General features: G+C 48.8%; 2 protein-coding genes across 3 annotated transcripts in view; both read right to left on the reverse strand.

Annotated features, from left to right (window-relative positions):
* Positions 1–25,996, reverse strand: part of LOC140387094 (uncharacterized) — a 571,970-nt gene that overhangs the window by 89,786 nt on the left and 456,188 nt on the right. The gene's annotated exons all lie outside the window — the stretch shown is intronic.
* LOC140386592 (guanylate-binding protein 1-like) lies at positions 1,741–24,619 on the reverse strand. 2 transcript variants are annotated; one of them, XM_072469055.1, is made up of 9 exons: positions 24,602–24,619; positions 24,174–24,364; positions 21,031–21,158; positions 13,966–14,075; positions 10,181–10,374; positions 8,960–9,199; positions 7,708–7,988; positions 5,023–5,125; positions 1,741–2,274 (listed from the first exon to the last, which is right to left on the reverse strand). In XM_072469055.1, exons 2-9 carry the CDS (start codon positions 24,346–24,348, stop codon positions 1,883–1,885), a joined length of 1,623 nt encoding a protein of 540 aa, XP_072325156.1. In that variant the 5' UTR covers positions 24,349–24,364; positions 24,602–24,619; the 3' UTR covers positions 1,741–1,882. The 2 variants fall into 2 exon arrangements, with proteins under 2 accessions (XP_072325156.1, XP_072325155.1); XM_072469054.1 differs by lacking the exon at positions 24,602–24,619 and adding an exon at positions 6,169–6,381.

The raw sequence follows: 25,996 nt of genomic DNA on the forward strand, positions 1-25,996 counted from the left end.
AAAGTTGATGAATTTTCACAATGTAGCAATGCCCTTGCCTTTTTATGGGTCCCCTCCCACAACTCCTTTACCAGTACATCGATTACTATTGTGGTGCTGCTTCATGCTCTCATCCAGACCTGGAAAAATGTGAACTTCGCTTCCAGTTTGCACCCCTCCAATCAGGTGTGAGATGCATCTCACACAGAGCTTTTATCAGTCAGAGAATCAAGGGTTATGGAGACTAAACTGGAGCTTAGAGTTGGAGATCATCCCATCAGCTCCATCTTGATCTGATGGAATGGCGCAGCAAACTTGGATCAGCCAATGGCCTTTTTCTACAACTTAAGACATTACCTTTGCAACCAGCATATGCATATCGGTGTAAAAGTGTGTCTGCATATTATATGTGTGAATGATAACACGTGTGCGCCTGTCAGAGCATGTGTGCATGACAATGAGCAGCCCAACTCACCAGAAAAGGTCTCATTGGCACAGGGTAGAACGGAAGGGGGAGAGCGAATATCCCCACCCCCAGTGTGCATAAGGACACAAAAAATTAGCAAAAACAGTGAATCCAGCCCAGACAGTAGACATAAAACAGCAAAACTACAATAAACAACAGTATGCAACAGTACAAAAGACAGCAGCCATTGACATAGCCTTCCAAACATGAACCAGAAGCGGCCAACAGCCTTCAAGGACATGTCATTATGGCCTCCAAAGTGTCCAGTTGAGGTGAGCCGCCATCACCATCCTCCTCTTGCAGTTCCAACATCCGGTCACCTGCTCCAACCAGCCACTCTTGAGCCAGGTCACAAAAGTAGGAGAAGGAACAACACTTGGCTTCCAAACATTGAAATGGTAAACAGCCAGCAGTTCAAACAAAAGCAGTCCTCCAAACCTCCAGCATGTTGCAGTTGATTCAGGCCACCACCCTTCCTCCCAAAGCACTGGCAGCAGGGCACCTGACTTTCTCCCCTTCCTGCAACAAAGCATTCGGATGAACCAGCCACTACCCTTCTCTCCTCTTTCTTCAAGTGTCAGCAGTAGGAGCCCATTGAACAAGTGGAAAGGGAGGCAGGCAATTGTTAAATCCAGCCTCAGGCTGAACCCCAGGCCAGGCCTTACCAGCAGAATGTCCTGCCCCATTCTCATTAGAAAATGCCTGTAGCAGTCTCTCAAGCCATGGAATAGAGTGCCTCCACATCCCAGCAGAGCTGAGGAAATGAGAGTGGATGAGACTTCCCAAAACTTCTGCTCAACGGATTGCTTGATTTGTTACTTTAGACATCATGGAGATAATGACACCATGGAGATAAATAATTCATTCAAAAAGAAGTAATTTTGTATTACCCTCCATCAGGAGGGTCAATGAGTATGAGAAGTGCTGAGTTTAAGTGAATGAGGCATTGTCATGGAGAATGCACTAGTTGATGGTGACTGTTAATTGCAAAGCATGATTTGAAATAGAAACCAGGCTTGTTGACTGCCATTGGACAAAATTAAATGAGTCAGTGGTTTGCTGAGTCATATGTCTGATGGATGCCAAGTCAAAGTATGAAATCTGTATATTAAAAGTATAGAACCATGCATTACATCCAGCTTAAACAACTAATTACCCTGGGCATTGTGCAGAGATGCCTCACGTTAATATTCAAAACGTGTCCTCATTTTGTACAAATAAAATCTCGATGATCATAGATTTCTGACTGTCTTTGGCTTGCAAGACAAAATGTCAAAGACATGTTCATTAACAAGTTTATTAGCATGTATTTTATTTCATACCAACCATATAAAAGGCATATCAGCTTGGCATTATAAGAGCTGCTTCATGTGCAATACAAGACCATTAACCAATATGTGCATCATAATATTTCCAAACAGTATTCTCCCAAATGGATTAATCAGGCTCACCAATAAAACTGGTGGCAAAAGCTCTTGCTGCATTGAATATAGAACGGAGGATGCCCATGAAATCTATAATGTCCACAAGACCACCTGCCCAGGTCTGCTGCTCCTGATGCTTAAGCTGTTGAATTTGCTCTTCCATAAGCTCAGCTTTCTCCTGAAAACCCTTTTCCAAAACAGCCTTCTGCTCGGCCATCAGACTTTCCAAGGCCTGCTCCTGCTCCTTTAACATTTCCTCTCGCTCCTCCACAATTTTCATCCTCATCTGGCGAAGATTTTCCTCATTGGTTCTTCTCTCATCCTCCCTCAGTTGCTTCAGCTGGAAGAGTTCCTCTTCCCGAGCCTTGTTCACTTGTTCCATCAATGTTGCCTTATCTGCTTCACCTTGTGCGCAAGGGGAACAAACAAGACAATGATCAACAATGCAAATCCTGACACCCATCATCCCCATTAGTCAGTCCCAGGTTTGAATCACTTCATCTCACAACTATCCACATCTTCATACTGCCAACCCTCCACCAGGACCTCAGCACTATAGAGGATTGTGGATTCCAAATTCAATCAGAGCTTCACTGGGCCTCAAGGACTGAAATTTCCTCCTTCAAGAATGTTAGTCCCTAGTCACCGGCTGGTCATTTAGCCAATTAGGGGGTCACCTGCTGGTCATTTAGCCAATGAGGGGGCCAAAGGGTCAGGCAATGGTACCTCATCCTTCCTCTTCCCCAATAGCATGTCAAAAAGATCACAATTTAAGTTATCTCTTCCTGTCAAAGTACCCAATAAAATCTAAGGGAGATGACATCAGCCTCTCCAGTCACACTCCATAAGTGTTCCCGTTGTCAATCCAACCAATTTCTGCATTTTTCATGCATGAATAATACACCACCTGCATCTAATTGTAAATAGAGTAGCTTACCCAGACTATTGCCGACATACTTCCTTGCAGTAAAAAGCAACCCTTCCAATGCACTGCCTCATCTAATCCTGTATTAATCACATTTGCACAGAATTCCTACAGTGCAGAAAACGGCCATTCAGTCCATTGAGAGCGAGGTGATGCATGGGGCGGACAGTGCACGTTGAACGGGGAACAATATGGAAGAGTTCACAAGTCTGAATTCCGGAGTTGCACTCAGTAGGAGATTTACCAGAACCATTTCAGAGTTGGGAGACTTTAATCTAACTGAAATGGAAGTTATCCTCCATGAATCGAAGGAGATTAGATAGATCTGCAAGATTTTCCACCTCGCCTGAGCGTCAAAGTGAAACTGCTTCTACAGTGAAGGAGGCTATTCAGCTCATGAGTTAAAGCCTCTCAAAGAGCACCTTAATCGGCCCACTCCCCGCCCAACGTTTTGAACACGAAGAGGCAATTTCGACATTCCACCTGCCCTGCACGTGTAGGAAGAAACCGATCCCCCGGAGGAAAATGACACCATGTTGAAAAGACAATTAATCAAGGCCGGAATTGAACTTGGGTCCCTGGCGCCATGAAGCTGCAGTGCTAACCACAGGCCCCGTATTACCTTTTACGACGAAGGAATAATTTTAAATGACGGGTGCGACGAGATCAGGAGGTAGAGACTGGAAATGGACAATGATTTAGAATGCATATCAAGCATGCAAAGCGATGGGTAGAGAGCAGTCATTTGTATGGCTCCTCTCTACACGAGCGACCATGGAGCTGAGCCACTGAAATACCCCCTTTGCCACGATGACCAACGTCATATCCTCAAAATCCATCAGGAGAACAACATGGATCAGCAAACACTCCGGTGACAAATCCATGCCCACTCCACTATCTCCCATTTATTCAAAGTCTCAGAACAAAATATGCCAATTGTGGTAATTTCCAATAGTTGTCAAATGGGGGGCCAGGCGGCAAGCCTGAGGGGCCGAATGGCCAGACCCCACAGGACTGCCACTTGAATTTGAACTCTTGCAAAATTCTACTGTCCGCACACACAACAAACATGTCAAAATGATTCCCCGGAGACGCCCATCAAGCATGTTAGCGTTCTGAACACAACTATGTGATAGGTAAAGAGGAGGTTTCACCTCATTGGCATGGCGGTGAAGTAGGCCATTTTCCAAGATCTTATTTTTATCTCATCAAACATTCTTCATTCATTGGACTGTTTTATTGGCCCGATTGGCATCGTTTATAATGTGCCCACAATGCAGAAGGGGACACCCGGATGGATATTCGTTTAAATCCCCTTCTGCACAGCTGAGAGACCTTTAATTCGAAATTGATGGAAGACCCTTGTTCTGCCCAGCAACAGCATGAGGCTGCATCTTAAAACGGCCCCCTGGCCAGGAGATCGGGATATCTGCGAGTCAAGACCCTGGCAGTGGGATATATGGCACAACTGTATTGCAAAGACGTATGAAAGAATGAAATAATATATTAATATAATGGCCAAGGCAGGCAAAGAAACCAGAATAGGAGGAATAAAAGAAATGTATAAATTAGATTAGCGTCCCCCCCCACACACAGCAGGACAAAGATGACATTAACACCTCATCTAGCAAACACAGAAATAAACGAATCGCACAGCCACAGACATCGGAGGTCGATTTAGCTAAGGAGACACATCAGGGGGATAATGGGAAACACATTAAAGAAGGAAAGGACACTCGGAGCAAGCACAGATAATCTCATCAACACGAACACACACCATACAGATGCAAATTGACAAAGATGCACATTCTCAGTTTAAACCCGTCAGAGATCTAAATCAAAACTACCCTTTGACTATTATGTATGAGCAAATGTTCCCGCTCGAATTTGGATTCCTATAAAAATCCAGAGCGAAAGTGTAATTCTTGAGATCAACGTGGACCAAGCCACTGTTTGAGCTGGCTGCGTGGGTCTCCCTGAAGGCTTCAGTAATTGTACAATAAAGAACAACGCTTTGAACCTTGCCTTGAGACTCAGCCTCTTGACTGCACTGGTACAAGGGATTTTTCCCTACAACAGCGGGAAACCAGAAATACGCCTCAAATAGAAAGGGCCCAAGTTAGTCAACTACCATGCAAATATCTACCGACAAGAACTGATGGTGACAGAAACCGTGCGAGTGTTACTTTTAACACATTCCAATAGCTGGGTATAATCTGGGTCCTTACTGGCCAACAATTTCTCGGCTTCTGACAGCTTCTTCTCTGCTTGCAGTATGGTGTTCGCCTCTATTTGCTTCCTCTTTAGAAAATCTGCAAGGACCACTTCCGCCTGCAATGAAGCAAACAGATTTCAGGATTGATGCTGGAGAAAGTGGGTTTGCTGTGATCCATGAAGCAAGACATCACATTGGTACTTAGATATCTGTGCCGTAATTGGGGAGAAAAGTTATGGGTCAGTAACACAAGAATAGATTTACGATCGTTTTAATAAGGGTCTTCAGAAATGGCCTTTTTAGTCCTGCATCAAGCAGTAATATAACTTCTCACCAGATTAATGATAATCTTCATTATTGTCACAAGCAGGCTTACATTGCAATAAAGTTGGTTAATATCCTGCAACATGCATTGGGCGAGGAGAGGTGCAGCAAGTAAAATCACAGCCGTCATGGTAAAGCTACAGATTGGAAATGTGCAGCACTGTGGCACATGGCTCAATATGGATGCCACGGCTGGAATTAACTGAAGTTGAGTTTTAATTTTGAGGAAAGAGTAGAATTCACTGGTTTGTGCAAAATTGTTCCTTGGGGTTAAAGTGAGAAATTTTCACAATTAGCACATCCTTTTTTAAAAAATGGGACAGGCAACAGACCATTGTATTCAGGAAAGCACACCTATTGCTTCCTTAGAAATGTCTCAAATGGATTTCAAGTACCTCTGCACCCCCCTCCCCGCTATACTGCAATCTTGAGCGGAAGTCGGATGATTCGTGGTTAAAAACGATAGGCTTATCTTCTCTGCCCGAGAGGGAAACTTGTACATTTATGGCATGGGTATGGTACTGGGGCTCCAACCTACATGGCTGTCAAGATTTATTCCTCAAGAGAAGTCAGGATTTTGAACAGTTCTGCCAGCACAAATCAGATAGTTAATCAATTGGGAAGGAAACAAACTACAGTTCACGTTGTGAACAAACTCCGCCAACATTGACAAAAACGAGCGTTTTCCCATTGACCAATTCCCAGTGCTCCAATATCCCAACATTTCAGGATTACCTGAAATCGCAACACCAACTCTCAGGCACACAGAACATGACTCATCCCCCCCTCCCCCCTCATCCCCTTTTCAAAACTGGTCTTTCACGGTCACTTTTACCTGGGTTCCCTTTCCAGGTGTGGCGTGGTATTCAGACACCATCGCATTCCTGTCCGCGACATACAGCCGATAACCACCGGGTAAAGTGTAAACCCCTTCCTGCAATTTGCGGTGCATTTCTGTAGAAAGGCTCTGAAGCAGAACTTGGCATTTCTCCACAGAGAGCTGTTGATTCTTCTGGCAGACAGCTAGATACTGATGTGCGAGATCAGACTGGAGCCAAACAAAATCAACTTTACAAAAACCAAATCACAGCAAGTTGGACGCCTTAATAGCACCAGACAGGATGAGGGGGAGGGGGGAGGAGAGGCAGACAAGACAGATAACAAGAGGTGTGAATACTTGGGCAGCACGGTTGAAGTGGTTAGCACTGCTACCTCAACAGTGCCAGAAACCCGGGTTCAATTCTGGCCTTTGCACGTTCTCCTCGTGTCTGCACGGGATTCCTCCCACAGATCAAGACGTGCGGGTTGGATAGATTGACCATGATAAATTTCCCCTTGCTGTCCAAAGTTTGCAGGGATGGGGCAGGGGACTGGGCCTAGGTAGGGTGGCAGGGGAGTGGAACTAGGTAGGATGCTGCTTCAGAGGGTCGGAGCAGGTCCTGCACTGTGGAGGGTTCTACGACTTGAGCGATGGAATACAAGGTGAGGCCAGATAATTGTGAATTCAGTGACCTTTACATTTCCATTCCATGAAAACATACAATGTAGAGGCTAAAACAGACACGCGTCTAAAGTTTACAAATGCGCAGATCCAAGCCAGTAAGAAAAAAACAAATCCCCACAGTGCAGGAGGCCCATCCAGTCTGCACCGACCATCTGAAAGAGCACCCTACCAGGGTCAACGTCCCACCCTATCCTTGTAATGCCATCCATCCTTTTGGACACAACGGGAAATTGATCATGGCCAACCCAACTAACCTGCACATCTTTCGACTGTGGGAAGAAATCAGAGGAAACCCACGCAGACAGAGAAGGTACAAACTCCACACAGACGTCACCCAAGGCTGGAATCGAACCCAGATCACTGGCGCAGTGAGGCAGCAGCGCTAACCACTGACATTGTGACGAAGATAAAACTTCTAAGAGCGCTCAGGTAATGGTTAGGTCACAACTAGAGTATTGCGTGCAGTTCTGGTCTCATCACATCATAGGAAGGATGCAAATGCACTGGAGAGGAGAGTTACCAGGATTACTGCGAGAGTGGATAGCTTGGGGCTGAGTAGACAGTTGTGCCGAGAGGTAGATAGGTTTATGACAGGATCAAACAGAGACATCAATAACCAGTGGCATAGATCTAAGTGAAGGGGTAAAGAGCTAAGGAGAGAGTCGAGAAGAAACGTTTCCAAGCGGAGGGTGGAGAGAGAGTCTGGAGCTCAGTGCCAGAAAGCATGGTTACGTCAGATACTGCTCCAGGGCTATGGGACAAGGGCGGGAAAATGGCATCAGTACAGGGAGGCCCTTGCTGGCCAGTGTGGACACGATAGGCCGAATGGCCTCCTGTGTTGCAAACGTGTCTGAATCTATGAACTCTTACCACCACTTGTTTTTGATACTCTTGATGCTGGTCTTTGAATGAACGCTGCATGAAGACTCCGAGCGCCTCTTTCTCACAGTTGCCGTGTATGTCTGAAAGCTCCCTCGTTTCCATTGGCATGTTGACCACTTGTTGCTCCATCTGCTGCCTGTAGTGATCGGAGGCCAGTCTTACAGCGACAGCATTTTCCATCCTGGCCATCGAGGTAACGGCATCGTCCAGGCAAGGGACTGCCCCGGTGGCGATTGCAGAGACGTAACTGCTGGCTAACATAGCCAACACTGGCGCAAAAGAGAGACGGTTTCAGAGATGATTTCAGAGAAGGACACGTGTTCAGTTAAAACAAAAACTTTTCAACATGAACCAGATTTATGGAAATGGCACCCAATTCAAATTCAGAGACACTGCAACTGTAACAGTCTTGTCCAATGAATGAAATGAAAATCGCTTAGGCTTCAAATGAAGTTACTGTGAAAAGCCCCTAGTCGCCACATTCCGGCGCCTGTTTGGGGAGGCTGTTACGGGAATTGAACCGTGCTGCTGGCCTGCCTTGGTCTGCTTTCAAAGCCAGCGATTTAGCCCTGTGCTAAACAGCCCCTGAGCCCTGTGCTAAATCACTGGAGTGCAAACATTCTCCAACAGGGAGGAGGATAGATTTGGACGAGGTGCCAAAATTAAGAATTTCGCGTGCGATAAGGGGAACGTATTTCCGCAGGCAGGAGAGTCGACAAAACTTGCAAAAGAACAAGGACGGATTGAAACAGTTTGGAAAGGCAACCAAAAATGTCTCGGACATACTTCTCAATGTGTTCAGTTGTGGAAGCAGGAGGGTAGGGTTATCAGGGCCACAGCACCAAATGGACCAATTGGTCTCCAGGAGGTGCCTTGGGGGGGGGGGGGGGGGGGGAGGCGGGTGTAGTTCTAGGCGCGAAGCCAACATCAGAGCCAGTTACGGAAGGACTCTGGAATGTGACCCTTTTTTCAAAGTCTCTTCGCCTGGCACGAATGCCATTTACTAAAATTAGCCCAGGAGTGATTGTCGAACGATTCTTAACCGCATCTAATCACAGACTTATTTGGAATAGGTAGATACAAGAACAGTGGGAAATGGGGCCAATTGGATGATACGAGCGAAGAGAGACAGGGTTACTTTGAAGGGTTAAGGAAAGCTTGCCTGTTTGATGCAACAAAAAAACAACATTACTCTCCATTTAACATGCAGTGTTAACCATGGATTTCAAACCATACTTACTTCTGCCGGTAATGATATGGCCTCCCTGGAGACATTTGGGTTGCGATGTTTCATGTATGTACTTGCAGAACCTCTGGCATTCCTGCACGAAGCTCTGGTCTAGCATCTGCTCTGGGACATGTTCCACCGTGTGCAGATCGCGGGAGACTGGCCGGACAAAGACAAAGCATTTCCGCTTGGGAAAGAAGTTTCGAATGCACTGCCGGGGCAAGTTGTATTCCATAACCTTTTTGGAATTACCTGCAAGAAAACAACGTGTCCAACAAGTGAACAGTTAAAAGACTGTGCGATATCGGAATGTTTATGGTGCAGCAAGGTACCTTAGGGAGGGAGAAGGTACCGGCTCCAGTGAAAACCACTCCTGCTGGGCATCAAAGAGGTGTGATAATTCCTGTCGGGGGGGGGGGGGGGAGGTTTGAAGGAAGAAATATAAAGTAGCCACCAGGCCAGGATCCCTGCTTTTGACATTTAATTCACCCCTTCACAGCGATTGGAGCACATAGACCACCCTAACTGATGGAGCAATAATTTCAATTGTAGCATTGAGGAAATGGAGAAAACTATAATTTCATGTCCCAGTCATGCTGGCACACCGCGTCCTCATCTTAGCCCCACACCGAATAGTGCCCTTGGAAAATGTACTTGCATTCATTAATATGGAGACTGTCACAATCTGAAAGTGCCTCCCAGGCTTCGGCAACGCAGTCAGTCTGGGCAATTCGGGCCAAAGGTCCCAGAAACGGTATAAAGTTAGTGTTAATGATGGATGACGTTTCTTCTTTGGATATTGGAGGTATAGCTGCGCTGTAGACCACAGCGCCACACAAAGACTGGACACTGCAGGAAGCTCTAGGTTGTCAGAGGACCCCAAATGTTTTGAAAGTGATCTTTTTCTTGGGGGGGGGGGGGGGGTCAATGCAGAGTCCAGCCTCACTGCCCAGCCGTAACACCCTAAACTGAGTGGCTTGCTGGACCATGAGAGATAGCTACTTCCTGTGGTTCTGGAGGCACGCGAGTCAGAAAAGGCAATAATGCCAGATATCCTTTCATGATAAATCAATCAATGTAGATTCACAAACCGCCACTCCAGATTTTCTCAATTTAAATTAACCCCAAGGAGCCGGTTTGAACCCATCCCCAGATCACATCCGGGGAGTATCGGCTTCAACAATGGGAATTTGGAGCGATTGAGGAGAAAGGGCATCTCGAGAAATGCATTACCTTTCTTCAGCAGCAGAGCGTGTTCCAAATATCCGTCCTGATTCACCGCTTGGCCCTCGATTTTCAGCTCCAGACTGAAGTCTCGGACACACCAGACAAACGTCGGGAAAATCTTCAAATATTCGATCTCATCGTCCTCATGGAAATCAGCACTCGCTTTAACTTTGATCAGTTCAGTCAGCTCGGTGACAAAGCTGGACTAGTTAAAGAATCCATATTGACAAGAGAATAAGCAGGCCAAACTGAAGCACATTGGGGTTCACAATGGGTAGCACCCACGGGATTTCAGCCAATATAATTAATAGACCAATGATTCGCTAACTGAATCAAGGCACACGTAAAACCTCAAGTTGCGACTGATCGCAGCACAATAGGCATTCGAGTGTCACCATAGGTCGGATTTGGTCACAGGACTGTCAAGGCTACGTACTTAGCCCCCTACTCTACTCCCGGTACACACACGACTGCGTGGTAAAACTTGGTTCCAACTCCATCTACACGTTTGCTGACGATACGACCATAGTGGGCCGGATCTCAAATAACGATGAGTCCGAATACAGGAGGGAAATAGAGAACCTACTGGAGTGGTGTAGCGACAACAATCTCTCCCTCAATGCCAGCAAAACTAAAGAGCTGGTAATTGACTTCAGGAAGCAAAGTACTGTACACACCCCTGTCAGCATCAACGGGGCCGAGGTGGAGATGGTTAACAGTTTCAAATTCCTAGGGGTGCACATCTCCAAAAATCTGTCCTGGTCCACCCACGTCGACGCTACCACCAAGAAAGCACAACAGAGCCTATACTTCCTCAGGAAACTAAGGAAATTCGGCATGTCCACATTGACTCTTACCATCTTTTACAGATGCACCATAGAAAGCATCCTATCAGGCTGCATCACAGCCTGGTATGGCAACTGCTCGGCCCAGGACCGCAAAAAACTTCAGAGAGTCGTGAACACCACCCAGTCCATCACACAAACCTGCCTCCCATCCATTGACTCCATCTACACCTCCCGCTGCCTGGGGAAAGCAGGCAGTATAATCAAAGATCCTTCCCACCTGGCTTACTCACTCTTCCAACTTCTTCCATCGTGCAGGAGGTACAGAAGTCGGAGAACACGCACAAACAGACTCAAAAGCAGCTTCTTCCCCACTGTCACCAGACTCCTAAATGACCCTCTTATGGACTGACTTCATTAACACTACCCCCTGTATGCTTCATCTGATGCCAGTGCTTATGTAGTTACATTGTATACCTTGTGTTGCCCTATTATGTATTTTCTTTTATTTCCTTTTCTTCTCATGTACTTAATGATCTGTTGAGCTGCTCGCAGAAAAATACTTTTCACTGTACCTCGGTACACGTGACAATAAACAAATCCAATCCGAAACAACCCATGGGTACCCGTTAGTAATACTGGGTGGCTCTGGAGAATGGCACAGCGGTGGCTCCTCTACCCACCATTTCTGTGCCAGTTTAATCCATTCAGCACCCCCCCCCCCCCCCACCACCCACACACACACACACCACCCACCCCCACAAGTCTTCTCCTACACAAACAAAATTCCATTTACCAGCTACTGTGACATCTGTATCCACCACCATCATTCCCAATCAGCCCAATTGTAATATTCCCAAGTCACCTCTGGTTCTTTCAATAATCACCCTCTGTTCATCGACACTCTGGCCTGGCCATGCTATTAAATAGAAACTGCGAAAACCCTTACGGTTTGGTCAGCCCCCGCCCTGCTCGGGCTCAGAACAACCATTATGGTTCCAGTCTACCGGCCGCTGGAACCCATATGCTTAATAAAGTGTGAGCTCCCGGAATTGAACACGATACTCCAGTCATTGGCAAACTCGCATTTCTCCAATTATCGTTGCTTCGTTTCCTAGGCTTACATTGATAAGAGGAAAGTATTTCATTTATATTAATCACCTCGCCATCTTTATGAAGCCCACCATCCTCTGCCAGTTCCACATTTCGAACCTTACTTCTCCTTGGACCATTTAATTGGGATAACGTCCAGTCTTCCCCTGAACAGGAGTCACCCCACACAGTATTTCAGAGGAAACGGGATCAACTCCGAAAGAATTAGCACTCAAATGGGCCTCCACTAGGGGCATCATTTGACAGCAGCTTTTGACAAAGTGCCACACAAAAGGTTGCTGCATAAGATAAAGACGCATGGTGTTAAGGGTAACGTAGTAGCATGGATAGAGGATAGGTTCATTAATAGAAAGTAACGGTTAATTAATAGAAAGCAAATGTTAATTAATAGAAAGCAAAGAGTGCGGATGGGTGTTTCTCTGGTTGGCAATCAGTAGCTAGTGATGTCCCTCAGGAATCAGTGTTGGGCCCACAATTGTTAACAATTTACATACATGATTTGGAGTTGGGGACCACGTGCAATGTTTCCAAGTTTGCAGACGACACGAAGATGAGTGGTAAAGCAAAAAAAAAAAATGCAGACGATACTGGAAGTCTGCAGAGGGATTTGAATAGTTGAAGTGAATGGGCTTGGGTCTGGCAGATGGAATACAATGTTGACAAATGTGAGGTTATCCATTTTGGTAGGAATAACAGCAAAAGGGATTATTATTTAAATGATAAAATATTAAAACATGCTGCTGTGCAGAGGGACCTGGATGGCCAGTGCACAAGTCGCAAAAGCCTGGTTTACAGGTGCAACAGGTGATTAAGAAGGCAAATGGAGTCTTGTCTTTCATTGCTAGAGGGATGGAGTTTAAGACTCGGGAGGTTACGCTGCAACTGTATAAGGTGTTAGTGAGGCCACACCTGGAGTATTGTGTTCAGTTTTGGTCTCCTTACCTGGGAAAGGATGTTCTCGGGCTAGAGGGAGTGCAGAGGAGATTCACTAGGTTAATCCCAGAGTTGAGGGGGTTGGATTACAAGGAGGGATTGAGTAGACTGGGAATGTACTTGTTGGAATTTAGAAGGATGTGGGATCTTATAGAAACATAAAATTAAGAAAGAAAGAAATAGGATAGATGCAGTGAGGTGGTTTCCACTGGCAGGTGAAAGCAGAACTAGGGGGCATAGCCTCAAAATAAGGGGAAGTAGATTTAGGACTGAGTTTAGGAGGAACTTCTTCACCCAAAGGATTGTGAATCTATGGAATTCCCTGCCAGTGAAACAGTTGAGGCTCCTTCATTAAATGTTTAAGATAAAGATAGATAGTTTTTTTGAAGAATAAAGGAATAAAGGGTTATGGTGTTTGGGCGGGAAAGTGGAGCCGAGTCCACAAAAGATTAGCCATGATCTCATTGAATGGCAGAGCAGGCTCGAAGGGCCAGATGGCTTACTCCTGCTCCTTGTTCTTATGTTGATGACATCAGCAGGTAATGCTAACCAGAGAGGACTGCCCTCTCAAACCCAAACAGCTGAAAAGTTTACCTAAGCCAGATCAATGTTCAGTTAGTTGAATGGCCAGTCATGGCAAACCATGTCCCCAAATTGGTTCAGAGGGGGAGCACGTTCACTATACACTAAATCCTCTACCTGGTGGGAAGCCAAGATTCCTTAAAATGTGTGCATGTGGAATCTCTGGTTACAGTGCTGCAATTAAACTGTCATCCAGTGATGTGCCTGAAATGTGTACCCTGATCCAGCAGAAATCTTATACATTCCTTGGCTTTTATCAACAAACCCACTTATTAATGAATCCTCTGACTGAGTAAGGTCTAAAAGGTCAGCTGCCAATTGCCTTGAACGCTCAATATTGCAATGATTTGTTGAGGAAATCCCATCAAAAAAGGATACTACAGTTTCTCCAAGGCATATTGATCGATTGTACCCATGCTGTTGTAGACAAGGGAACTGCTGAGAAGTACTGCAAGAGCAAAGATCCAGCTGTCATTCTTCTGATCACCCTGAAGAAAGCAAGCATATTGTTCAGCAACTCACTACTAACGTACAAATGAGGCAGTGACAATTTCATCCAGATGGTCTGTGTCCAAGGAATGTTATGATTTGTGTTTTCATAAATTCAGTGCAGAAGGTGGCCATTCAGCCCTTCCGAGTCTGCACCAGCCCTTGGAAAGTCCACACCTCCACCCCTTCCCCGTAACCCCACCTAACCTTTTTGGTTACTGAGGGCAATTTAGCATGGCCAATCTACCTAACCTGCATATCGTTGGACTGTGGGAGGAAACCCGGAGCACCCGGAGGAAACCCACGCACACACGGGGAGAATGTGCAGACTCTGCACACAGTCAGTGACCCAAGCTGGGAACCGAATCTGGGACCCTGAAGCTGTGAAGTGCTGCAGTGTCCAATTCACCCAGCTTAGAAATCCATTCACAATAAACAACTGTTCCTACCATTCGATTTACAACAATGGGAATGTGGCTCCATGAGACGCTATGAAATGATGAATTGCAAGGGACAATTTCTTCCAAGCAAGAGTAGTGAATGACAAATGCAAATGTGGTGGATCAGGAGAGGACAATATTTTGGTGAGGAGATTCCCAAATTCATCAGAATTTACCCAACTGATGTGAGAAGAGAAAAAAAGCTACAAACCTGCTAACCACCAAGAAAAAAAGTGCACAAACTCCATGAGACACGGGGGGCCTTCTACAAACATGGGGAAAAGGCTGGCCACCTACTGACTCACCAGCTGATAAAGCAGGCAGGCAGCCACTAGGTAAAGGATGGCAGAGGCAGACTGGTAGCAGAACCAGTCTAGTACCGAGGGCTGTACACCTCCGAGCCCCCCTGACGGGGATGAAACAGTTCCTCAATGGACTGGATAGGCCAGTTGTGGAAGAGGACAGGCATGGGGAAGCTGGAAGCACCAATGGATCTGGGAGAAATCACAGAGAGCATCAGCTGCATGCAGGCAGGGAAGGTGCCAGGACTCGATGGGTTCCCGGCAGACTTCTAGATTTGCACCAGCCGTGGCCCCACATCCAAGGAACATGTTCACAGACTCGCTGGCAAGGATAACCTTGCCTCCTACACTAACACAGGCCACAATCTCATTGATACCTAAAAAAGTTAAAGACTGTAGCCACCTGGGTTGGCCAATTCCCGATGTAAAATGGAGAACAGCAAAGGCTGAAGGGAAATTCAGCCAACGCAGGCAGAAACTAGCAGGTGCACGTTTACTGTGTATTAGACTCTGCAAAAGCCCAGACAGCATCGATACCAGCAACCATCTACATACTAATGAGCGATCCATGGGAACAATCGAAACATTTGAGATAAACAAGGCCAAGCCAGACTCCTCGGCGCCAGCAGGCACCAACACAAGAGGTTAACGGATACCTAAAGTCTGCCCATCGATCAGGGAACCGCTTCAGTATTGGAGAAATCGAACCAACCGATTGGAACAAAGTCCAATCACTTGGAACCAGGTACGGGGTCCGCCCCGAAAGGCGGGAAGCCCCTGGGGACTATAAAGCAAAGCCCCCCAAAAGTTCAAATCGTCCTTCTTGACAGGGTCATTCAGCAACGCGAACCAACCCTTGACAGTGACCTGTCCAGCTGCCACCAAAAGAAAGCCAATCTCAAGTCAACGCTTGCTACGAGATAGGTGCTCCTAGCTACCAGTCCAGACCAGCTTTGAATCCCGCAGACTCAGAACCCGAACGGAAGGCCATTTGTTCCCCTGACCTGGTGGGCCAGTCCGAAGCTAAGTATTGGCCTGTTAGTGATAGAAGTAGCTTAGAAAGTAGAGTTTATCCATGAGTAGATTTGACTGTGTGCAAATAAATGTGCTTTGATTTCAATCTTACTAATTGGTGTACTGAGTTATTGATCATTACTTGAACTTGAACCTCGTGGCGGTATCTTAAAGATACCTGGCAACTCTAGAGCAAAGGTGATAAAACAGAGCCAATTGAACCAACCAAAAATTAGCAACAAGACCCAATGGAATGTGGATCATATAGACCCATTTCACAGCTAAATGTGGACGTGAAAATATTCTCAAAAGGTCCTGGCCAAAAGGCTGGAGCGCTGTGTACCAGAGGTGGTCGTAGAAGACCAGAATGGCTTTCTCAAGGGTAGGCAGCTCACTGCAAACATCAGGCGGCTGATGAATGTAATAATGACCCCCCCCCCCACCCTCCCCCAGGGAGGGAACACTGGAGGTGATCGTCTCCCTGGATACAGAACAGAAAAGGGCCTCAACAGAGTTGAATGGAAGTACATCCTTGAGGTACTGGAATGGTTTGGGCTAGGAGCAGGATTCACCTCCTTGGGTGAAACTCCTGTACAACCTCCCCAAGCTTAGTGTTCGAACTAACACCACCAGCTCTGGATACTTTCAACTGCAAAGAGGCACAATGCAGGGTTGCCCACTGTCCCTGCTCCTATTTGCTCCAGCAATCGAACCCCTGGTGATAGCTTTGCAGGACGCAGAAATCTGGAAGGGCATTCAACTAGGATATGGAGATCACAGGAGTTCACTCTATGAGGATGACCTGCTCCTACATGTCTCAAAGCCACAGGAAGGACTGAAAGCAATTATGCAGATTCTGAAAGACTTTGAAACTTTCAGGTTACAAGCTCAGCCTGGGCAAGATTGAGGCACTCCCAGTGAACCCAAATGGGGGAGGGACAGAGCCGGAATGGCTCCCTTTGGAAATCCAAACAGCCAGAGATGGTTCACAGATCCACCAGTGAAATCTGACAAGCCTGGTGGAGGAAGTAAAAAAAAAAAAAGACCTGCAATGCTGGGACACAGTCCCACTCTCCCTAGCGGGGAGAGTGTGCAGGCAATCAAAATGAACGTACTGCCGAAGTTACTCTTCCTTTTTAGATCCATACCGATCTTCATCCCCAAGGCCTTCTTCCAAAACATGGGACAGCTTAATCATGCCATTTGTGTGGAGGGGTAAGAACCCAAGAGTCTCCAAACCAACACTGCAAAGGTGGAAAATTAAGGGTGGTTTGGCATTACCAAACCTGCAGTACTACCACTGGGCAACAACAGCAGGTGGATACACAAACTCAACTGGTGAGTGGGTGCAGAAAGAGGAGGCCTCCTGTAAGGGGATGGCCCTCCAGGCCCTAGCCACAGCCCCCTCAACAAAATACACATTGGTAGAAACCACACTGAACATGTGGAACCAATTAAGGGGACACTTCAGACTGACCAAGATGTCCCCCATCTGTGTAACCCACAAGTTCCCACCAGCCATGCTAGACACCACCTTTGCAAAATGAAGACAGGATGGGGGGGAAAATGCTGACAGTTAGGGACTTCTATATGGAAAACAGACTAGCGGTGCTGAACAAACTAACAGAGGAATGGGAACACAAGACACTTCCAAACAAACAAGACACTTCCAAACAAACAAGACACTTCCAAACAAACAAGACACTTCCAAACAAACAAGACACTTCCAAACAAACAAGACACTTCCAAACAAACAAGACACTTCCAAACAAACAAGACACTTCCAAACAAACAAGACACTTCCAAACAAACAAGACACTTCCAAACAAACAAGACACTTCCAAACAAACAAGACACTTCCAAACAAACAAGACACTTCCAAACAAACAAGACACTTCCAAACAAACAAGACACTTCCAAACAAACAAGACACTTCCAAACAAACAAGACACTTCCAAACAAACAAGACACTTCCAAACAAACAAGACACTTCCAAACAAACAAGACACTTCCAAACAAACAAGACACTTCCAAACAAACAAGACACTTCCAAACAAACAAGACACTTCCAAACAAACAAGACACTTCCAAACAAACAAGACACTTCCAAACAAACAAGACACTTCCAAACAAACAAGACACTTCCAAACAAACAAGACACTTCCAAACAAACAAGACACTTCCAAACAAACAAGACACTTCCAAACAAACAAGACACTTCCAAACAAACAAGACACTTCCAAACAAACAAGACACTTCCAAACAAACAAGACACTTCCAAACAAACAAGACACTTCCAAACAAACAAGACACTTCCAAACAAACAAGACACTTCCAAACAAACAAGACACTTCCAAACAAACAAGACACTTCCAAACAAACAAGACACTTCCAAACAAACAAGACACTTCCAAACAAACAAGACACTTCCAAACAAACAAGACACTTCCAAACAAACAAGACACTTCCAAACAAACAAGACACTTCCAAACAAACAAGACACTTCCAAACAAACAAGACACTTCCAAACAAACAAGACACTTCCAAACAAACAAGACACTTCCAAACAAACAAGACACTTCCAAACAAACAAGACACTTCCAAACAAACAAGACACTTCCAAACAAACAAGACACTTCCAAACAAACAAGACACTTCCAAACAAACAAGACACTTCCAAACAAACAAGACACTTCCAAACAAACAAGACACTTCCAAACAAACAAGACACTTCCAAACAAACAAGACACTTCCAAACAAACAAGACACTTCCAAACAAACAAGACACTTCCAAACAAACAAGACACTTCCAAACAAACAAGACACTTCCAAACAAACAAGACACTTCCAAACAAACAAGACACTTCCAAACAAACAAGACACTTCCAAACAAACAAGACACTTCCAAACAAACAAGACACTTCCAAACAAACAAGACACTTCCAAACAAACAAGACACTTCCAAACAAACAAGACACTTCCAAACAAACAAGACACTTCCAAACAAACAAGACACTTCCAAACAAACAAGACACTTCCAAACAAACAAGACACTTCCAAACAAACAAGACACTTCCAAACAAACAAGACACTTCCAAACAAGACACTTCCAAACAAGACACTTCCAAACAAGACACTTCCAAACAAGACACTTGCTCCACAAAAAGGCAGTCGGATACCCCAGGGCCCCAGAGACCATATTATTAGAGGACCTGATGAATACAGACAGTAAAGAGGAGGGACTCTGTGGGGAAATATATGGACAGCTACTGGACAGGGCCCGACCGCCATTAGACAAGACTAGATGGAAATGGGAGAATGAACTGGGGATAGAAGTGGGTTTGGGACTCTTGTGCGAAGTACTGAGCAGGGCCAACTCCACCTCCTCCTGCTCAAGGCTCAGCCTCATGCAGTTCAAAGAGCTGCACAGAACACCTGACCAGAACCCAAATGAACAGATTCCTCCCGGAGGTAGAGAATAAATATGAACAGTGCCAGAGAGGCCCGGCCAACCACACCCACATGTTCTGGCCATGTCCCAAACTTGCTGGGTTCTGGACAGCCTTCTCCAAGGCAATGTCCAAGGTTGGGGGGGGGGGGGGGGGGGGAGGTGGAGCCATGACCAAATGTGGCAATCTTCGGTGTATCAGAGCAGCCACAGCTACATGCAGGGAAGGGGGCTAACGCCCTGGCAGGGAAGAAGGCTAACAGCTTTTGTTCCCTAATCACACACCAGAGAATCCTGCTCAGCTGGTGATCAGCAGCACCACCACAGCTGCAGGCTGGCTGGCAGACCTATCGGAATTTCTCACAACCCAGGGGGAGGGGGGCTAAAAGGAACACTGCGAAGAGAGGGAGGGGGTAACCCTGCCTCCCAACGCCATTTACAAGATGGACACAGCCAAAATTGATGGGGAAAAAAGGGGGACGCTGAGGAGGAGTGGGGGGAACACATCCCCCGGGTGTGCAGGGAGGCATGGAAGTGGGAGGGCCAGGAAGGGGGTGTAAGGAGGATAGCACGCCGAGTCAGACAATGACAAACTAAATAGACAGACATAAGAAAAACTTCTTGTACTGTTACTGTATGTAAAACTGAAAATGCCAATGAAAATATTTTAAAGAAAAGAATTTGCCTAACTTGTGGCCCAAGTCATTGGATGACATTCATAAGCCCGCAAAACGGCATTACGTGATACAACTGAATGTATGAGTTGCTGGGGTTGTGGGGATAGACAATATTTTTCCCTAAAATCCATCCATAGTTATACCAATAATACAAATGGGAGGAGAAGAAAACAAATAGAAATACGGATGAGATCAACCTCAGTTGAGCCAAAAGACATCAATCACAGCATGGATCAGTCAGCAATGCAATGCAAAGCCCATTACAGCTACAGGAGCGAATATGTAAACAGGCCTAAAACAGATCCCACACATAGAATTTGTTAACCACAGATGGACCCATGCTAGATCAAAGCAGAGGCTGCGGTTCTACACTTGCTTTGTTCTGCCTTTGGGACACGAGGCCAGCCTACATAACATCAGGTACAACACCACATGTGGAAGAATATGTGGCCACACTGCCAATCCGTTATCTAAGTTTTAAATCCATAATTAGTACCAAAATGTGGTATTTGGTAATGCAGAGAGCAAGGACTGTAACCATGACTGAAACCAAGTTATCGGCAAAGGATGGGGAGGGGGGAAACAGGTGCTGAAAGTTGGAGTGAAATCGGAGTGCAATTTTAATAGTTTTGCATCACAAATGATTTGATGCAATCATCACAGTAGCAAATCAAACAGATACACGACAAGTGCCCACGAATGGGGTGGTACTATTGATGGGAGTGGATCTATGTCAAATGAGTTTTATAGACTGGGACAATCAAAGTCTTTCCTGGATCCATAGTGGATTTGAACTGCCAGGAGGGATTTTCTAATGAGAATTCACAACAGGAGAAATGGACAGTCAAGATTACACAGCTTTCAAAAGGAGGGTCCTCATCAACCACCCAGCACACATGTGAGCACAGAACATACTCCATTAGACAGAATCAAAAACATCACACTTCAGCCTGAAATTAACGGTTTAGTTTCAGGGCCAATTGGAGATGACATTAGGCCTCGATGCCCCAAGTTACCAGTTGGAGAATCTTATCCTGAATCTCCCCTCCTTGGAATACACAAAAACTATTTACCTTCGATACATCTCCGAGACCTTCAGTGTCCAGCAGCACCAAAGAATGGTTCGACTTGAGGGGGTGAGGCAAACACCACATCCAGATACCTTTAGTGTGAGACTGGACAGTCGATCCAAGGGAAAAACCTGACCAAACACCCAAGGCCAAAACAAATTAAGCACAAAACATGCTGGCCGAGTTTGAAGAGGCATTTAACACACCAAACAAGCCCCGTATACAATTAGCTGAATGCCCCAAGACAGTGAAGTGTCCAGAATGTTGATAATCTTTTATTTTGTCACAAGTAGGCTTACATTAACACTGTAATGAAGAAAAGCCCCTAATCGCCATACTCAGACACCTGTTCGGGTACAAAGAGGGAGAATTCAGAATGTCCAAATTACCCAACAGCACGGCAAGATTCTCCGATCGCCGACGCCAAAATCACATTCGGCAATTGGCTGGAGAATCCGGTTTTACACCGAAATCAGGAGACGGCACCCTCAACAATGGCCTTGGGACGTCACCTGTGGCCCTCCCCCGATAGGCCGATTTCCCAGGGACGATTTCCCCAACAGCGTCGGTCACGTGTCCTCAATTTTCAGGGACATTGGGTGGTGGCGGCGCAGCTGCAGACTGTGTCCAGCGCCACATTCCGCTGGCAGGGGGGGCTTCGGGTGTGGCGGGGGGGGGGGGGCTTCGGGTGTGGCGGGGGGGGGGGGCTTCGGGTGTGGCGGGGGGGGGGGGGCTTCGGGTGTGGCGGGGGGGGGGGGCTTCGGGTGTGGCGGGGGGGGGGGGGCTTCGGGTGTGGCGGGGGGGGGGGCTTCGGGTGTGGCGGGGGGGGGCTTCGGGTGTGGCGGGGGGGCTTCGGGTGTGGCGGGGGGGCTTCGGGTGTGGCGGGGGGGCTTCGGGTGTGGCGGGGGGGCTTCGGGTGTGGCGGGGGGGCTTCGGGTGTGGCGGGGGGGCTTCGGGTGTGGCGGGGGGGCTTCGGGTGTGGCGGGGGGGCTTCGGGTGTGGCGGGGGGGCTTCGGGTGTGGCGGGGGGGCTTCGGGTGTGGCGGGGGGGCTTCGGGTGTGGCGGGGGGGCTTCGGGTGTGGCGGGGGGGCTTCGGGTGTGGCGGGGGGGCTTCGGGTGTGGCGGGGGGGCTTCGGGTGTGGCGGGGGGGCTTCGGGTGTGGCGGGGGGGCTTCGGGTGTGGCGGGGGGGCTTCGGGTGTGGCGGGGGGGCTTCGGGTGTGGCGGGGGGGCTTCGGGTGTGGCGGGGGGGCTTCGGGTGTGGCGGGGGGGCTTCGGGTGTGGCGGGGGGGCTTCGGGTGTGGCGGGGGGGCTTCGGGTGTGGCGGGGGGGCTTCGGGTGTGGCGGGGGGGCTTCGGGTGTGGCGGGGGGGCTTCGGGTGTGGCGGGGGGGCTTCGGGTGTGGCGGGGGGGCTTCGGGTGTGGCGGGGGGGCTTCGGGTGTGGCGGGGGGGCGCTTCGGGTGTGGCGGGGGGGCTTCGGGTGTGGCGGGGGGGCGCTTCGGGTGTGGCGGGGGGGCTTCGGGTGTGGCGGGGGGGGCTTCGGGTGTGGCGGGGGGGGCTTCGGGTGTGGCGGGGGGGGCTTCGGGTGTGGCGGGGGGGGCTTCGGGTGTGGCGGGGGGGGCTTCGGGTGTGGCGGGGGGGGCTTCGGGTGTGGCGGGGGGGGCTTCGGGTGTGGCGGGGGGGGCTTCGGGTGTGGCGGGGGGGCTTCGGGTGTGGCGGGGGGGCTTCGGGTGTGGCGGGGGGGCTTCGGGTGTGGCGGGGGGGCTTCGGGTGTGGCGGGGGGGCTTCGGGTGTGGCGGGGGGGCTTCGGGTGTGGCGGGGGGGCTTCGGGTGTGGCGGGGGGGCTTCGGGTGTGGCGGGGGGGCTTCGGGTGTGGCGGGGGGGCTTCGGGTGTGGCGGGGGGGCTTCGGGTGTGGCGGGGGGGCTTCGGGTGTGGCGGGGGGGCTTCGGGTGTGGCGGGGGGGCTTCGGGTGTGGCGGGGGGGCTTCGGGTGTGGCGGGGGGGCTTCGGGTGTGGCGGGGGGGCTTCGGGTGTGGCGGGGGGGCTTCGGGTGTGGCGGGGGGGCTTCGGGTGTGGCGGGGGGCTTCGGGTGTGGCGGGGGGGCTTCGGGTGTGGCGGGGGGGCTTCGGGTGTGACGGGGGGGGGCTTCGGGTGTGGCGGGGGGGCTTCGGGTGTGGCGGGGGGGCTTCGGGTGTGGCGGGGGGGCTTTCGGGTGTGGCGGGGGGGGCTTTCGGGTGTGGCGGGGGGGCTTTCGGGTGTGGCGGGGGGCTTCGGGTGTGGCGGGGGGGCTTTGGGTGTGGCGGGGGGGCTTTGGGTGTGGCGGGGGGGCTTCGGGTGTGGCGGGGGGGGCTTCGGGTGTGGCGGGGGGGGCTTTGGGTGTGGCGGGGGGCTTTGGGTGTGGCGGGGGGCTTTGGGTGTGGCGGGGGGGCTTCGGGTGTGGCGGGGGGGGCTTCGGGTGTGGCGGGGGGGGGCTTCGGGTGTGGCGGGGGGGGGCTTCGGGTGTGGCGGGGGGGCTTCGGGTGTGGCGGGGGGGCTTCGGGTGTGGCGGGGGGGGGCTCTTCGGGTGTGGCGGGGGGGCCCTTCGGGTGTGGCGGGGGCCCTTCGGGTGTGGCGGGGGGGCCCTTCAGGTGTGGCGGGGGGGGGCTTCGGGTGTGGCAGGGGGGGCGGCTTCGGGTGTGGCAGGGGGGGCGGCTTCGGGTGTGGCGGGGGGGGGCTTCGGGTGTGGCAGGGGGGGGGCTTCGGGTGTGGCAGGGGGGGGGCTTCGGGTGTGGCGGGGGGGGGGGGCTTCGGGTGTGGCGGGGGGGGGCCAGGTCCACACACAGTCAGCACCATGTTGTACAGCCCAGACGCCACAGGTTACCACTGTGTGCATATGCGGCCACAGGTGCAGCCATTCCCCGTCCGTACCTGCAGGTAAAGCCGGGGGATTGTGATGTGGCTGCCCCCCACCAGCACAGAGACTTCCACAAACCCAATAAGCCAAACTCCCTCTGCTTGCCCGATTACAGGAGGGCTTATCAGAAAGGTCTGGGGAGTTTTGTAGGTGTTCATTACCTATACCCTCAATGACCACACCTCTAAGCACTTATTTCCGGAAAGTGAATCTGGGTGATTGGGGTGGAGAAAAAGAAAAGGGAGAATACCTTACCTTGCACTTTTCCCGCCAGCCAGTTCATTAAGTAAGATTTCCCAGTTCTGTAGAGCCCCACTATCGAGACCACCACCACCGGCTCATTGTGACTGGCGAGGTAATCCAGCGCCTCCGGGCATACACGGAAGGAGCCGTCCACACCGTTCTCAATGAAACACAGGGGAGCAGACATGAAGCTTGTAGGATTCCTTTCAGAAAAGAACACATGATAAAATCAAACTCGAGGCAAATAATTAGTGAAGCGGCGATTTATTTTGACATGTCCTTTATGGCTATAGAAAGAACACTAGTCTCAGTCTGGCTGTAATACTGGGATATTAAAAGGCCTCCAACTGTTTTTCCAGATTGTTACATGGTCTGAAACATTTAAGTTCGAACCAACTGAACTAGGCCCAGTAAAAACTCCATTCTGACAATTCACGTACCAGTAGCTTCCAAGGAAAATAATTTGACTATCGCGTTCAACACAACTTCTCAATACTTAAAAGGAAATCCAGAATTGGCACTGTGTAGTTTCAGATGATGGGGGGGGGGGGGGGGAGGCGAGAATAGGGTAAAATTACAATCGGCCAGGGATAAATATCGAATAAGACTTTAGCTAATAAAACCAACCCCCTGTTATCCAATCCGAAGTGCCAAAAGACGATTCGAGAACGGCAGAGCCGACAGTCAGAACAAGAGAATGAACTTCACAACCTTCCCCAGGCAAGGTAACTGAGGGGGAGACTGTTATCCCGTGGTTCCTATCAGCTGGTTCAATAGCTATTGCTTCACCTGAATCAGGAACCCCGCGGAATCACTCAGATATGATCAACCCTGTCCTTGTTTTTATTTTTGGTCTGTCAGGCAATTAGGACTTTTGAAAGGGACGCAGACAAGACGTTCGGCCGACCGAATAAGGAGTTAATTAGTTGACTGAACAAGTTCATAAGGAGGTACGCTCCTGAAAATGGGTATGAATCTTGTGGTGTAGTCGGGCGTGGTTTCTTTCAATTGACCGCGATCTGAGTTCACAGGGGAAGATTCTTCATAATGCGGCTAAAGAAGTATCAGCCCGCATCTTTCCTTCAAGTTGTTTTTGTCCAAATGTTTTTTTGAAAATTACTATTGACGACTTTTGTACCTTCATCCACATTAATTCTGCCTAAATTATACAATTGCAAATTGCATTACTACCAGGTAGTTTTGCTGTTGATATTTCCGCTCTCCTAAGGAATGAGAGATGGTGGCTTAACGGAATGTCACAGGGTTAGTAATCTGGAAACGGGAGTTCAAATCCGAAATTCATTTAATGGAGTTTGAAAACTTGTCTCAGATAATCTCTGGAAAAACCTCAGGTGCGTCTATGATGTTCTAAAGATTTAATTTGCAGAAGTTATGCTCCATGTTTTACTTATTGATGCCAAATAGCGATGATTAATTTCCAATGAAATTTATTCAGGTGAATCTAGTGGGATATTGCAAGGAGAGTCTGAGGCCGATGGAGAGTCCATGGTGTTTCACGACGGAAAATCGGCACAACCGGTGAGGGCCGATGACCGGCTGCCTGAAACACTAGCCGATGACGCGCCAACCGCATTGCGACTGCGCACGGTCGGATAAGACCAAATTGGAGGGGGCAGACGTCTGGAGCCATTCTCCTCCGCCGATCGCAGTTTCCGATTTCGGCATCGGGCTACGGAGAATTCCGCTCGTTGGTTTTTAAACGTTGGTTGGTTAGTTAGTTCCCATTTCAATCGAACAACTGTCACACTCAGCGTAACCTTCCTCATTCGGCCCATAATGTTGGGGCCAGCACCTAGCCACTCCCATTTTCAGTT

The sequence above is a fragment of the Scyliorhinus torazame genome, chromosome 12 (assembly GCF_047496885.1).
Source record: "Scyliorhinus torazame isolate Kashiwa2021f chromosome 12, sScyTor2.1, whole genome shotgun sequence".
Classification (NCBI taxonomy): Eukaryota; Metazoa; Chordata; class Chondrichthyes; order Carcharhiniformes; family Scyliorhinidae; genus Scyliorhinus; species Scyliorhinus torazame.